This window comes from Pieris napi, chromosome 10, assembly GCF_905475465.1.
Source record: "Pieris napi chromosome 10, ilPieNapi1.2, whole genome shotgun sequence".
Lineage (NCBI taxonomy): Eukaryota > Metazoa > Arthropoda > Insecta > Lepidoptera > Pieridae > Pieris > Pieris napi.
This window is the reverse complement of record NC_062243.1, coordinates 11,362,364-11,378,160: the sequence shown is the minus strand read 5'-3', so window position 1 is coordinate 11,378,160 and position 15,797 is coordinate 11,362,364. Positions and strand designations below refer to the sequence as shown.

General features: G+C 31.0%; 4 protein-coding genes across 8 annotated transcripts in view; 3 read left to right on the top strand and 1 right to left on the bottom strand.

The window, feature by feature from the left end:
- Positions 1-1,814: 1,814 nt before the first annotated feature.
- On the top strand, positions 1,815-4,232 carry LOC125052922 (putative zinc metalloproteinase C607.06c). Of its 2 annotated transcripts, none has more exons than XM_047654003.1 (2): positions 1,815-1,948; positions 2,203-4,232. In XM_047654003.1, the coding sequence occupies exons 1-2, from the start codon at positions 1,946-1,948 to the stop codon at positions 3,844-3,846; spliced, it is 1,647 nt and encodes a 548-aa protein (XP_047509959.1). In that variant the 5' UTR covers positions 1,815-1,945; the 3' UTR covers positions 3,847-4,232. The 2 variants fall into 2 exon arrangements, with proteins under 2 accessions (XP_047509959.1, XP_047509960.1); XM_047654004.1 differs by having other exon boundaries at positions 1,878-2,013.
- A 993-nt stretch (positions 4,233-5,225) lies between these two features.
- LOC125052924 (glycolipid transfer protein) lies at positions 5,226-6,818 on the top strand. Of its 3 annotated transcripts, none has more exons than XM_047654007.1 (6): positions 5,228-5,505; positions 5,583-5,772; positions 5,842-5,897; positions 6,145-6,257; positions 6,324-6,471; positions 6,573-6,818. In XM_047654007.1, exons 1-6 carry the CDS (start codon positions 5,485-5,487, stop codon positions 6,738-6,740), a joined length of 696 nt encoding a protein of 231 aa, XP_047509963.1. In that variant the 5' UTR covers positions 5,228-5,484; the 3' UTR covers positions 6,741-6,818. The 3 variants fall into 3 exon arrangements, with proteins under 3 accessions (XP_047509964.1, XP_047509963.1, XP_047509962.1); XM_047654006.1 differs by having other exon boundaries at positions 5,229-5,505; positions 5,580-5,772; XM_047654008.1 differs by lacking the exon at positions 6,324-6,471 and having other exon boundaries at positions 5,226-5,505; positions 5,580-5,772; positions 6,573-6,752.
- Positions 6,819-8,588: 1,770 nt separating this feature from the next.
- On the top strand, positions 8,589-11,679 carry LOC125052923 (39S ribosomal protein L16, mitochondrial). The gene is made up of 5 exons (XM_047654005.1): positions 8,589-8,714; positions 8,783-8,860; positions 8,954-9,111; positions 10,710-10,952; positions 11,428-11,679. Exons 1-5 carry the CDS (start codon positions 8,684-8,686, stop codon positions 11,641-11,643), a joined length of 726 nt encoding a protein of 241 aa, XP_047509961.1. The 5' UTR covers positions 8,589-8,683; the 3' UTR covers positions 11,644-11,679.
- Positions 11,680-13,207: 1,528 nt separating this feature from the next.
- Positions 13,208-15,797, bottom strand: part of LOC125053309 (transmembrane protein 132E) — an 86,055-nt gene continuing 83,465 nt past the window's right edge. The window contains exons 19-21 of one of the 2 annotated variants that reach the window (XM_047654629.1): positions 15,480-15,569; positions 14,785-14,942; positions 13,208-14,609 (exon numbers count right to left, since the gene is read on the bottom strand). In XM_047654629.1, coding sequence (XP_047510585.1) covers positions 14,595-14,609; positions 14,785-14,942; positions 15,480-15,569 — 263 coding nt within the window. In that variant the 3' untranslated portion in view covers positions 13,208-14,594. The remainder of the gene's footprint in view (positions 14,610-14,784; positions 14,943-15,479; positions 15,570-15,797) is intronic. The other variant, XM_047654630.1, reaches the window with a different exon arrangement.

Here is a 15,797-nt window from a genome sequence, read left to right as displayed (position 1 = left end):
TCGCGTAACTTAATTTTAATTATCATTACTGAATTGTTTAGAGCTGTAAATCTTTCCAAGGTTGCAAGCCGTTTAGTATAGTTTTCTATTGACCCTGCGCTCTGATCTCCCATAGTAAAATTAATATTATTTCGGACACAGAAAAATAATTCCTGAAACAGACGCAAAAACTAATAAAACCCTAATGGGTTACTATACTTGATATGGCCCTCCAATTAATCCTACAATACCATTTGTCATATTAATGGGTCCGAGTCGAAGAGAAATCTAACATCACAATCCCACATTAGTATGCACACATACTATCGTACCAAAAACCAACAGCTGCGTGATGGTGTAACCACGTGAGTGCGGTAGTAATGGGCCGGGTTCGTTCTCCGATAAAAGCGAAAGTGCTGCGTTCACTGGGACAACGACCGGCTCCTGCTGCCCTGTCCACTTCCTGCACCCGACTCATCATCATACAACACGTCGCTGTAATCTCACTTGGCAACACACCAAGTTTATTCACCTCGACGGTATGCATTATCTAACACGAATCTAAATTCGATATATACAATGTCGCTTAGGACTTTTGCATTTGTGATTCGTTATTCGTATTGTGCTAATAATAGTTTGTTGTATGAAATTATGTATTTTGATTTATAATAAACTTTGGTATTACTGCCCAAATATATTATACTTATAATATCAAATTGTTGTCTCTCGATTACCACGATTACTGAAAAGCACACGAGTCATGTAAATAATGTCATAAATCGCGTGTATATCCTTTTCATTTAAATTTGGAATACTCGTATAAACCAAAGACAATATAATTTAAGATTGTTTGATACGTTTAATAAGTTTCATTTATGCACAGATAAATGCGGACTTAACACAGAACAAAGCTAAAGCTTTTCTACATAGACAATTCACGAGTGTGATCTATTAGTTTACTTGTACGGCCTATCAATTATTTATGTTTACCATAATAGTACTTAATCATTAATAACTGAATGATTATACTTGCGTTTTGTATTAATAATAATAATAGTATTAGTACGAAATCTAGACGAAAGTGAAATGCTGCCATTTTTAGACTAATATTTCCTTTGAAAGTTTTTCTTTTGCCAATTCATAATAGACTTCCTTTGTATATTATATTTATAAACAAGACAAAACATTTTAAATGGTTGCTCATTTATTGTCTTTTTTATAAAAAGCACACTTTAGCTAACGACAACTTGTTCAGATAACATTTATATTAACTTATATAATTAAAATACATATAATTAATATTTTTAATGTTATTCTTACTGTAATAATTGCTAAACGTATTTAAATCGTCATAACAGGGAAAGACTAGCAACGCTTTAATAGCATAATTTATCTAAAATAGTATAGAACAATGAAGCCTGAATATTACAAGTAAGAATAAATAATTTTAAACGCCTTGTTGAAAAGTGTTACTTATTTTGTACATTATTGTAAGTCTATTAAAACGACAGGCGCTATTTAATTCTAGGTTCATTACAGATTTGCAAACTCTTAATCCTTGTCGAAGCTGCAAATCTTACTTTTCTATATTACCTATTTTAGAGCCAATAAATACTTAATGAATGACTAGGTCCTTTTTATTTTTACTATATGTATGTTGAATTTAAAAACCTTAGGCTAAGATGTATCATCTAATTTCTATTTAGTGTAGTGACTCATAGTACTGCACTGCACATTTTGAATTTCCCTCTTCGTCGTGGAGACAGCTAGTCTGTAACGCAACAGTCGCAATCGTTATTGTGTTATAGCTGTCTGCATCTACGAGCATGCGCAGTTCGTGTCTCCTAAGTAAAAGGGAAGTGAGGACTGAGTACCGGTAACGCTGTTCGCTGAATCGGCTCTCCGCGCCGCGACACCCGCAGTCCTCCCGCCGCGCCAGTTCTGCGCGCTCCTCACTAGCCGCATCATGGTGAGTCATGCTTCAGTGCGAAACAATTCATTTGGGACGACCTTTACCGCAAATATAAAACTCAGGTAGAATGCTCTCAATTGCTGTTTCTTCGGTATGATAACGTTGCAAGGTCACGTGGAGAAGTTGACACTAATAGCTTAACCTAATTATACTTGAATCAGTATTACTTTTAGATGAATCTTATAAAAGCCTCAAATGTAAACATTTTCGTGAATAAGGTTTAAAATATACGCTATATATGATTGTTTCAGGTAATGGACAACCGAATGAATGAACCTAACCAAAATGAACAAAATTCAATATTCATAACAAATTTGCAACATGGAGAAACCGTTAATTACTCGCTCGTTATAATCAAAGGAATCATAACATACGGCGCCTGTAACAATTATGAAAAAATTAGATGTAAAAGTAACAGAAATAAAACGGAATCATTCTGGGAGGTTTACAACCGTGAATTCAAAGTGTTGATTGAACTTGAAAAGGGTGATAATGTTATCGATCTGGAATTCACAGGCCTTCACAAAACAAATCTATTGTTACGTTACGAGCCGCGAAAGACAAATCTGAGAGTTACGCCAGTTTATATTATCTGTCAAGGCCACGATGGATGTTTTCAATGTCCACCTGAAATCAATAACTCCATTGAGAGTGCCTGTACTCGCATTGCTATTGGCTCAAAGATCATACAAAGCGTTACCGCTGAAAAACTTCATGAAAGTGGTGTCGGACGAAAAACATTTCAACTTGAACACGAAGTAGATACAAAAAGCCCCGAATGTTTAGTTTTCAGGAGTGCACTGAACGTAAATAAAGCTCGTAAAATGAAACAAGATGAATTGTGGACACATTTTGGCAGAGAGCTAATGTTATCGGAACTTGGAAGTAACGAACGAAAGTTTCTAGGGTTTATTTCGTGTACAAGATTTAAAGGAACAGATATTGATAAACCTTTTACGCACGATGAAATTGTGTCAAATACAGAGGCATATGCGGCACTTGGAGGAGGAGGTTTAGCATTATTTGGAACTGCTTGTTTGTATACATGGCCTGCATCAGTGTCCGATATCGTGCCGAAATTATTAGACCCAAATCCTGTAAATAATAAGAGGTTCATGGATGACAGTGGTTATCGAGGAACTATAGGAGGATGCTTTGCGACAACTTTAGGATCTGTTTTCCACGAATTAGGCCACACGTTTGATCTTGGTCACACAAAAGATGGTATAATGGGGAGAGGTTTCGATAACATTGACAGAGTATTTTTAGTCGGAGAGAAGCGATCAGCTGCAACCAAAGATAATAATAACTTTAACGGTAAACCAGTGCAGCATTCAACTGTTTCACTACAGCGTAACATAAATGTGACGATGAATGTAGCTGAACCCTTAAGAGTTCTAGGCCCAAGAAGTAAAACGACACTTGGAAACTTTGTATCCATGTCTAAATCGGATATTGTGCGCCGAAGCCCCAATGTGACTCCGATTACAAGACCATCAAGTGTTTATTCAACGATAACAAATCGAATGGCCGATTCAAAAAGAAATGCAAATCGTAATAATGGAAATGATTCCGTTTATTGGACAAGAAATTGCGCGGTCTTGTTATCCTACCACCGATGGTTTAACAATGAGTTCGGGAGAGAAAGACAAGCTATCACACGTTACCTTAAATTTGATAAGAATAAAATGATGATTTTATCAACAGCTGGATTAAGAATTGTGGAAGTCAGAGATGAGTCTAATGGTATGGTACTCGATTCATATGAATTTACCAATGTCCTACCGGAAAAAAGATTTTTGCTTCCTTTTACTTTCTCAGCAAAAAGCAAAGTATTAACTATAGTGGTTGAAGATGATTTAGGGAATGTACTAAAACAATCATTTACGTATTAAATTTACGAAATCAAAGTGAATGTGGCGTTTAAGCGTTGTGACAATAATTCAGTGAATGAAACAATTTAATTCTGCTTTGAGGCTTTTGTCCAAATACGCAAATGTCAACCAGATATAGTAGCTATACAGTATTATTTAAGCATTATTGATAAAAGAGTCAGCTATATTTTAAAAAGCCGAGAATTTTTTCAAAGCTCGCCTGATCTTTGCGTATTCGTACTAAAATAATTAAAATATAGTTTATGTATGTACTACGTACCTACTTATTCCGGAAGAATATTTTTGTGAAAATTGTATTAATTTTAATATTATGTAGATATCAAATAGAGAAAATTTATCATACATAATATTATAAAAGGACTGTCGAAATAGAATATTATAGCTTATGCAGAAGTTTTATTATTAACTGTAGTTGAGTTTTCCTTAAGCCAGGCACTTTGATCAGCTCAGATAATATTGCCTATATTATTTACATGTTCACAGGGATATGATTTGAATAATTTTCTGATTAAACAAGTCAATGCTACAATTATTTTTATAAATTAATGTTTTGTTTAAACCGTTAATAAAATAATATTTCCGAAATTCCGAAATGAATACCATATTTATAATGCATTTTTTATGATTTAGGTACCTAGAATTTATTTTATAATTTAATTTATTATTCATGAGTACCACTAGCTGTATCAGTAGCTGCTGTTCATGACTCCTATTCCATGGATGGTCTGTATAGTTAAAAGTGGAAATTAACATTAAATTTTGTACAACACGGAAAGAAACTGCGTACAGGCATAATTTATTCAGCAAAATATTTATTACGATATATATTTGTACATACATACCTTATGGAGTTTAGAAAGTGTCAAAATTAATTACAACATAGTCATAATTTTAAGAAACTTTTTTTGCCTCGGATTATACTTTATGTTATATATTATTTTCTCTCTTTTGCCCAAACTATTCCTGTTTTTATTTAAGTTTCAAGTAGATTGATTTTTATAATAAAAACGAATGTGAATAGTTAGATATAGAAATCTATTGGAATCTACAGGACAAAGAATGATTTTGATTTTGACTTTGTTTAGCGTGCTTGAACTCAATAACTGAAACATACTGCGAAGTACATTAAATAATATTAAAAAATTTGTAGTAGTATATGAACACAAAAAAGCTTTTAATCTATCTCTGCAAGACAATCAAACTATTATAAGTTTTATTTTTTTTCTGTCAGCATTGTTCGAAACTTATACACCGATCACATTTTTTTAGTTTAACTATTTCCTGCGTTATACACAAACAATCGTTCAAGTCTAAAATATACTTAATCTATGGTCGCAAATCATATATGACAATTGACATATTATAAACTTAGAACAGCTGTCAAAGATTGTATTTGTGTAAACTGTAAATATAAACAAAAAATTATCAGCAATGCTAACTAAAAATAAATTTTTATTTATACCAAATGACGAAAATAAAGTTGCTAGTTAGGGTAATCCCGGGCGATTGAGCGTAGTAAAAAGCATAAATATATATTTTAAAGTTTATAAAAAATATATTATTTCTTCAAATATTAGTACAGGTTCAATTAAAATAAATTAAAATGTTCCTGTGAATTAGCATGGAAGATCATTTTATATGCTTGAGCTTCATTATATGGTATAAATTAAAGTACTATTTGGGTTTGAGCTGAATTAATATCAATTTATACTCATGTATTTTTATCTAATCAGCAGATAAAAGTCCTGGATAAAAAGAAGCATTATATTCACTCCTGTCAGTATTTGCAATATCTAATTCATCTAGTAAATGAAATGGAAAGTAGATTTTCATTTGAAGATTTGAATTATTTTCCACCTTTGGAAAATGGCCACATAAATCTATTAAAATTTTTAAAGGCATCTTCAGATTTATTATCTATTGTTGGTAAGATTAGATTTCTTTATGCCATTTTATGATGAGTATATTCTTGTCTAAGGTTTGTTTAAATTGCAGATTGCTTAGGAAAATTACTAAAACCTGTAAAACAAGATATGCAAGGAAATATTGAGGTAAACTAAATAATTTATAAACATATTTAAGCTCTATGATTAATAAGATAAAGATAGATATTTTTGCCTAGTTTTATTTTCTTTTAACTTATTAGATGTAATTAATGCACACACACACACATTATAATATAAAAAATAAACAGTAAGTCATTAAGTATCACATAGTTAATATTGCTGATATGATATTAGCAATTGTATCAAAGTTAATGATAATCAATAATTATCAAGGGATTTAATTTTGTTTTAGAAAATAAAAAACAACTTTGTGTTAGATGAAAGATCCTGTTTACTTGATCTAATGTTGAAGGAGACTGCTGCAGGTGGCAACATTGGTTCTGAAGCTACATTATGGCTTAATAGGTAATAAATTCATTCCATTTGATATTTTTGATAAATTAGTGGTATTAATTTATTTTTATTTTACAGAGCACTGCTCTTTTTTGAATTAACATTTCAAGAAATATTAGAGAATCTTAAAGATAAACGGGAGATAAATATGAAAATTATCTTTAACACAGCATATCAGGGCTCTGTGAAGAAATATCACAACTGGGCTGTACAAAAATTGTTTATGGTAAAGCATAATTTTTTTACAAGAACTTAACTTTTATTGTTTATAATATATTTTCATTTTTCTTTAATAAAAAAAATCATTTAGGCATTATAATTTTTCAGGTTATATGTCAGCTCTCTCCTACATTTCCTCAAATCATATCATCTTTGGGTTTAGAGAATAGTGATTGTTTTGAAGAAAAGATGACAATATTTAATGATTCTTTACATATAGTAAGATGTGCAATTGACAATTTTTTTATTGAAAACTCCTTATTTTGTGAAGCATAATCTTAATATATTCTTACGGGAAAAAAATATTACCAAATATTAGAATATTGTGTAGAATTAAAAGTGATATATTTATAACGTGACTTTCTATTAGCTCCTGTTATTATTGAAGGATGTTGACTTAGATTCCAACACAACACAACTACATTTTACCAGAGGGTTTTTCCCCTTTTTTGCTTAATATAAGATAATTGGTTTGGAATTTATACTCCTTTTAATATTTCAAAGGTTGGTTATGTAAATGTAGATATTTGACATTGGTTGTAAATTAACAATATATATTTGTTTTAATTCATACGGACATATTTTTGCTTGCTATCATTAACATAAATCTGCATTATATTCTCATTTGTATTTTAAAATCATTAATGATAGATATAATTTTAGACTTCCATTTAAGTGATTCTAATTATCAAACTAAAGAACAAAATTGAAACTTATTTTTTTAGCCTGTGTATGCATATGCTTTATAATATGTATTAAACACACATTTTCTTTCACATTGCTTTTTTAGAGAGCTTGTGAATTACTTTAGGCTTCCAGCCTAGTTTTGAAAAGGTAAACCAACATCAAATCTGATTGATGTCATATTCTACTTATCCATTTCTGGTTCTCAAACCAAAATATAAATCTTTGGCAACAGTGGATGCTTGTTTCAATGCCTGATAGCCTAACAAAATTTCTAAAAAAATAATTGCCCACATAACCGCATGGAGTGTGACTTCAATTGGAGTGTTCATTAAGTATGGGTTAAATAAAAAATAGGTGATAAGTGGCATTTGCATAAACACACTCAACATTAAGAAACCAGCCATCTCTGGAACCTGAAATTTTAAAAACAATTATTGTTATAAATGTATGTATGATGACTGCAATTATTAATTGTTAGAATTCATAAAATAATAAAAATGAAAGCAATAATTTCTCACCTGACTTAATAAATTGCCAGTCTGTCCAAGATAGAGTCTCATGTATTCTATAATTGTGAACATAAAAAATAATGTTATAGATAAATACTTCACAAGCTGGTCATAGTGATTTTTCTGTAACTGAAATAATTTGTAAGTTAATATCAAATTTATATTGTGCAGGTGTACCGGCTTCAATCGTATGTTGTCGCCTACCTTAATACAAAAGAAAAAACCCGCTGTACATAACCAAACAATGTACGTCCAAGTATTAAAGTATATGCATTTTTGAAAGTTTAGCTTCGATTTATAATCCATATTAATTTATAATTAAAGTTGAAACTTGCTTGTTACCACTGATTAGTGACTACTATGTGTAATTCATAATAGAGTAGCTAAATAACTTGCATAAATATTACGCTTAACATTATTTACTAGCGTAAATACACAGCACAACTCTAGTAGAAAATTTCAAATACATAACAGTTAACAAACAGAAGTCAGAACCTTTTTTTGTAAAATAAAAATAGTCTCTTGCTGTGTTTTGATTTTTTTTTTCTTTTCGCCGTTGGCGCACTGCGCAGGCGATATAGTCTTTCGACCATACCGCCTAGTCTTTCGTAGAATTTTTCCTTAATTTATTTATCAAGTTCGTTTATTTCTGCTGTTTTTTGAATTGTCAAACCCAATTAGAAGCACAAATTACTTATTAGGTTTGATCGAACTTCGAAGAGCTAGTTTGAATTCTATGGAAATTGCCTTTAGAACAAGAAATATTTTATTGTTATCCCAGTATCCACAGACGAGAAAGGTAGTAGTGGAAGTAGATATACCGAATGTAGTCTATGATATACTGCTTACCTTTTTAATCTTATCTCATAGTCTGTGTAATCCAACAAGAAATATAAATTTAACCTATAAAATAATTTTTCATTTATATTTTATTATTTACATTTGCAAGTTCAATGAGAAGATTTTTTCTCAAATTATAACATAGTGCTCTTCCTTTTTAAAGTTAAAAGCTAAACTTTAAAAATGTTAACAAGGACTTTTGGAATTGTATTAGGTATCGTCTTCTATACTTTAGACAGTAAATAAATATTTCCACATAATTAAAATTCCGACTTTTTGCAGATATATTACGACCTGAAAAATTCCAGGTGATTTCAAGATTCGGTATAAAATATTTTGCACCTCCGAAGAACTATGATGGTAAGCTCTAAAAGGAGTCCGTAAAAGGGTTGTAGGATATTGTAGGTTCTGTTACTTATGGTGTAAAACTAAAAATATGTATCTTTGCTACAGATATTGAAATACCTGAACGAACAAGATTAAAATTGTTTGACAAAGTTCCTATGTATCCATCAAATATTAAACCCCCAAAAATGCAAAAGAGGCTTCGTTACATGAGAGGACCAGAAACAATACATAATACTTTACAATTAAAGCAATATGGGGTTGTGGTATGTAAATTTACAATTTTTTTATTTATAAAATTTGAGTAATTTAATATTTACTATCCATATCTTTCTCGGTATTGTAATATTATTGTTAAAGTTGCGGAATCGTTAAAGTGCGAAGTGCACTGCTGGTAGTCTCCTTAGATTTTATTTAATACCTAAATAATTACTCTTTATATATTCATATCTTTATTTTTTTCTATAATAAGGTAATAAAGCATAAATAAATCTTTACAATAATCTTATAGCTTATGGGATAGAACTATGCATTTATACTTGTATGTATTAACACCTAAAAAAAATTACAATTAAAAGTAATGATAAAAAAATTATATACCTACATCTTATAAGTAATAATAAAACAAGTAACTCTTTTGAATTTTTTTTTTTGGTTTAAGAATAACTTTATTTCTCATAAGAATTGCATACAAAATTCACTTACTGAGAAACACATATTTAAAACTAAGATTAAAAATTAGAAATTAGAGCGCACAGATGTAGGTACATATATAAAATAACAAAACAGAACAGCACCAAAAATGTGGGTAGACATAATAAACTTGATCAGTCAACCAAGCAAAACACGGATGTACGAATTTGAGTTTTTACTAGATGTGGCATTGATGGCATAGTCTGATATAACAAGTTTACATTGATTATTTTAATTTTTTTCATAACACTACTTTATTTTTAGTTTATTCCTATATTTATATATTTAGGGCATGTACAAGGTTTATAAAACATTTTTACAGACTAAAATCACTTTTAGGCAGATTTTGGTCAATATCAAATACAATTCTTTAACACCGTGAGGAGTGTTAGTTTAAAGTTCTTTAGACATTAAACATTTCAAGTGTTATCGCATTCCTGTCAATATATATATATACATATTATATTTTAATCACTTATTTGTATTTAATTAATGTGTAAGTTTTTAGAAGCTTTTTAAATCGGGCATAATTTTGTTCTGCTTTTATAACTGATGGTAACTTATTATAAATTGTACCACCCTCATACTCCAAACTTCTTTTGCCATAGTTAGTTCTAGGAGGGCGGGTCACCAAGTAACTAGCACGTCTTAAGTTAATATTTCGTGTTTGTTGTTTGGTTAAAAATTTTATATTAGAATTAATTTCCCTATTTAATATTTTGCGTACTAGAATACAAGTGTAGTATGTGTACGTTTGTTTAATATTCATTAATTTTGTTTCCTCGTATATCCAGAGTACAAACAAATAGGTCTACCTCAATAGTAAACCTATTATTTACATGTATTACTCTTGTGAGGAAAAGGATACACTCCATACATTCTTGTAGAATGGGTGAATTTATGGTGTACTTACTCACAAGACAATAAAAAGAGACCATATTTAGCTTCATATGCCACAAGCTATTTGCAATATGTACCACAGCTTTCTGTAAGACAATTTGCATATCTTGTTTATGTATTTGGTGCCAAACCAAGATTCATATTAAAATATCCTCAGAGATCTTTTACCTCTGAAACATTTGCCATCATCACATCACGTTAGCCTACTAGCAGTCCAGCTTGTCTGAAGGAAAGAATCTTATTTATATCACCACAATAATATTTTTCACAGGCGAGGGGCGGTGGTAGATTAAGACATGAACACTTTGAAATGATACGTCTTCAAGTGGCACGACGGCTGGATCAAAAGAGAATGTTTGCTATATGGCGTGTAGACCCACCCTGGCAACCAGTTACAAAGAAAGGCCAAGGTCAAAGAATGGGAGGTGGAAAAGGAGCTATTGATCATTACTGCACACCTATAAAAAGTGATCGTATTATCTTTGAGATCGGAGGGAAATGTGAATATGCTGAGGTATTAAACAAATTAGTAAAATTTTTCATATATTTTCTGTATAAAATGACTTAACCAAATGGAAGAAAATGTGAGGATGTTTAGTTGTATCATTTATTCTAAAATGAATACTCCTGTATGAATTATTAATACCTGTGTTAAATTTAATAATAGGTACTAATAATAAGTTAAAATATAAAAAATCTTGCATGTTATATTATAAAATTACATAAAGATGAATGGGTTAGTTTGTTGCAGTAACCTACTTCATAGTCATAACATATTATGTACATTCTTTGACATTGTCATAATTGTTTGTTTGTTTTTATATTATACCATGAGAGGGCAGGCCTCCAAAATTATTATAATACAATATCTGATCAATTAAAACTATATAGTAAAGTCTGTGTATATATGTAAACTCCAAAACAACCAATACTAAATAATGTATTATTTAAATTATAGTTATACATTTATTAATAAATATTTATTGCAGGTTCATACTATGTTGAGAATAATAGCAGAGAGATTACCATTTAAAGCTGAACCGGTCTCACAAGAAATAATGGAAAAGCAAGCAGTTGAAGAAAAGTGGAAGGAAGAAAATAATTTAAATAAGTATACAATGAAATATTTAATACAGAATAATATGCAAGGGTGCAATACTCACATATCCAAATATGATCACCGTTGGTATGGGAAATATGTGTAAATAGCCAATTTTGTATAATAATGTAGTTTTATGTTATTAAGTTTTTATTTTAACCATACAACTTAAGAATAGAAAGATTAAATAAATAAATTAAATAGACAGTATGTATTACTTTCTTATTTATTTCCAGTCCTTTTTTTCTTACTTCTAAAATTGTGAAATTCTTAAGAAATATTATCGCAGTATAAATTGTTGCCACTAATTTATCACTGCATTAGTAGTTAGAAATGTGGAGATACTCTAGATTATGCCTTGGGGTTACAATCGCTTTAATTCTTATTCAGTGCATAATTCTGTTATAGACTTCAATAAAATTACTATCTAAACTAAAATTACTACTACAATTTTATTTATTTATTTATTTCGTAATCCTAACTGACATAAATTATATATAACAAAAAACAATATACTAATGATATAGCCAAAGATGGAATACAATAAAATTAAAATTTTGGTTGTCTGTAAAGTCGATTTACGGACGATAATTTTACGTGATAACGTCATAAGAAAACATTAATGAGAACTTGCATGCTTTTATGAATTGAATTGAATTATTATCATTATTTTGTATAATACAAAGCAGGAGTCAATTAAAAATATATGAGATTATATCGATTAAGATAGATTTAGATAAATTTTTAAAATGCAAGAATTATTTACCAATTGCAATTATTCTACTTCACTTTTTACAGTTCAAGTATAGGTTGTGCGCTGCCGCTGTCTCGTTTTTACTCGAACGCATCGGCCGATGGAGTGGAAGAGAGATAAATGCGTCACAAGCTAAACTTTTAGGCCGTTTGTGCCTCTCTATAGCTTGTTCTGCGCTCTCGCTTGCACGCTCGGCTCAGACGGAACGTGACAATGAGTCATGTTTTTTCGTGCGTGCAGCGGGCGTACATCGATTTATAAGACGTTATCACGTCGAAAGGTTCAAACATACAAAAGGAAAAAAATCATTAATAATTATTATTAAATACATTTAAATAAGTAATACATGATTGGACTATGTTGTGTGATGGTGCGAAAGTGAGAGTTTTTGCAACGTGTTAAATAAACTATTAAAATTCCCTGTGATTGCCGCGTATTAAAGATGGCGAAAGATTAATCTATTTGAATATATCAAGTGAAATTGATGATATTTAAACAATGACATACCCAAATACTATTTAAATAAATTTTGTGATTAAGCCAGTTATGATTAGTCTCAATAACATCAAGCGCTGCTCAAGTAATCAATACAAAAGTGTATTTATTCAGTAGAAATGTAGCAACCATGTACGAATATTTAAGTTGACACCAAATAATAATTACACAATTAGTTGTGTTTGTCGATACAATTAAAATCTGCATTAATTAGCAATCGTAAAGTTTATTTCTGCCATTTTTTCTCGGCTTAGGGCTTTTGATAGAAACTAATCTTTATTAAGAATTTTTATATAGGAATAGTACACATTTTTTCGGTTCATATAAATGTAAACGGAACTGTTTTAGTGAACCAGATCTGAAGGCAATGACTGAATATTAGGAAAATTTGTATGAAGTTTACACGTAAATAAAACACACATTTATATTTAATAATCGTTTATTATATTTGACATTTCCTCAAGGGATTTCGTGATAAGCCTCAGTCTGTAGCATTAAACTATTAAACATCTTTATTTACGTCAAAATCCAACAAAAAACAATTGCTTAGTAACAAACTCTTCTGTCACTGTCTCCCTAAACTAACGACGAAAGCCAAAATTCTTAATACAGTAAGCTGTATAAAACTGCACTGAAAATTAAATAGACCTCACTAGTCACATCGATACACCGATACATCAACTATGTGTTTAACAGACATGAAACGGTTATAAGTGCAGTTTCAGCACGGTTACTCTGCAATTTCCAAACACGAATTCAATGTATGTACCCCGCGATTCTACGGTTACGTCGGATATTGAGAAATTGCATTCAAAACGTATAGCCAATGGAAGTTACAGAGTACCGACGCCGACCGTAGTATAAGCGACTACCACATACTATATTCCTTTATCCGCACACATACCTATAAATTATATAACATCATAACAATATTTACAAAGCCTATAAACCTAACTTACATTATGCATTTACATATAAATTAATATATATTAGGTACAATATAATACAAGCAACTAGATTTCATATGATATGGCATTTAAAGATGGCGCTGACAGCCATATTTATCACAAAGTTAACATTTATGCGTTAACATTACGGTTTATTAAATTAGGCCAAATAGAAATCCGGTCGAAAGGAATAAAGCTATAGTGAAGAATTAAACGATTTGAGCAATAGATAGCCCGTGGTTATTTGACTAGTTTCTCTTAAACAACTAAGCTAATCTAAACTGGCATCGCAGTCTTAAAACCTAATGTCTTTGAAGGAATAAATTATGTAAACTTAAATATTGTGTATTAACATTGTTTGCATTGTAGGCTAAGCTATAAGTTATAAGTGAGGTAGCGTTTTCACATCTTCAATGGAAAATATGTACATAGACAAAATGCAATTTTAATTTGGTATTCCGTAGACCAAAGTTTAAATAGACAGTTAACGCGATTATATTGAGTATTATGCACGAGTGCAACTTTGATGACTAGAGTAAATACGTTAAACGTTAGTATAAAATATCTTTCGATCACTGCAAGGATCCATTTGCGTAGAGGATAATATTGACCGACAATTCATTCGTACGCCTCGCTCAAGTTTCCCAAGAGGAACTCGAGATGTCGCTTCATAAAGTGGTTATTCTGAGCGATCGAGTCACAGAGCACATTGGGTGCGACATTCGACATTTTTTGCGAGTCAATATTGGTATCCTCCACCTGACCGGTGGGTGCATTGAATACGTCGATTGGAGCTTGGGTGATATGCTGATAATTAAACGTAGACAATACCTGCCGGATCTTTGCAATGATCTGCTCTACTCAGGCGTTCGATTCCTGAAAAATTCAAAGTCATCTTTGAAATGTGAACTACTCTAGAAGGCTAGCTACGGATGAAATGACGCTATTACACGATACGTATAAAACTAGTAAACGTTTCAAAAGGCTCTATTCATAAGTACGCCGTGTCGAAGCGAGACTAAACTAGAAGCGTGGGACGGTGAGTTTATACCTTAAGGTTATGGAAATAATGCATGATTTGATCGTAGTCCATGTGCAAGTCGTCGATGCCGAGGGACTCCACGGGGGGCTCTCCTGCCCCTCCTGCGCCGCGGGAGAACATCGGGTTGCCCACGATCGTTGCGCGCTTCACCTCTGGCGAAGTGTTCACTGTTAGGTATATGTCCGATTACTGACGAGGTTTTAGTAACAAATGCAAACAAATATTTTTTTCAGCCGTTAGCAAAAATATTTTTTGCCAGAGTTTCTCTAATCCCAGAACTTCTGGATTCCTACTCGCCTGTTAAAAAGTATTGCGACGGAAGCAGCCATTCTCGTCAACTTATAACTGTCACTCGAAAATTATAAAACTGAATCTCATTACAACAGATGTAAAACAAAAACATCTATAGAGGTCTATATTTTTTTCTTTTTCAATTTCGTGAAAATTACGTGGTTCGTAATGCAACAAAGTGTAAAATAAGTATCTTATTACCTATCAGTTTACCTTTTATTTTCAATTGTGGTTGAACTTGTATGAATTTTTTGGTAAATATTATTTGGATTCAAAACTTAATTACATAATTAAATAAAACATTTTCTGGTTAATATTATAACGTCTATAAAGAATTATCTATAAAACGTAGAATAACCCATAGGTTGTAGCTAGTTTTTTTAATCATATGTATATAATTTAGTTTGAAATACCTTTGTTTTGATTCGACAGCTCCACGAAATCGCCTTTGCCATTTCCATCCTTTGATTTATTCTTATGCCGTACTTGCATATCAGGTAGGCCTGTAAATTTATTTTATTTATTTAATAATCCTAAGTAACATAAATCAATTATACTAAACATATAGCTAAAGATGGACTACATAATCTATACAAAAAGGTTCGATAACGAAAGGAAAGAATTTTTTTTTTAAATCTCTGCTCTCAAAAGAAATCATCAAATGTCATTAAAATCGAATTTTGGCATCTTACTAAGCGTGTTTAACAGAATATTTGCCCCAATGTCCTTAC

Excerpts from the sequence above, each read along its gene's own strand:
- LOC125052924 (XM_047654006.1), top strand. The coding sequence starts at position 5,485 with ATGCTTGAGCTTCATTATATG. Across the intron at positions 5,506-5,579 it reads TGCTTGAGCTTCATTATATG|CAGATAAAAGTCCTGGATAA; the intron begins GTATAAATTAAA and ends TTATCTAATCAG. Across the intron at positions 5,898-6,144 it reads ATATGCAAGGAAATATTGAG|AAAATAAAAAACAACTTTGT; the intron begins GTAAACTAAATA and ends ATTTTGTTTTAG.
- LOC125052923 (XM_047654005.1), top strand. The coding sequence starts at position 8,684 with ATGTTAACAAGGACTTTTGGAATTGTATTAG. Across the intron at positions 9,112-10,709 it reads TAAAGCAATATGGGGTTGTG|GCGAGGGGCGGTGGTAGATT; the intron begins GTATGTAAATTT and ends TATTTTTCACAG. Across the intron at positions 10,953-11,427 it reads GGAAATGTGAATATGCTGAG|GTTCATACTATGTTGAGAAT; the intron begins GTATTAAACAAA and ends TATTTATTGCAG.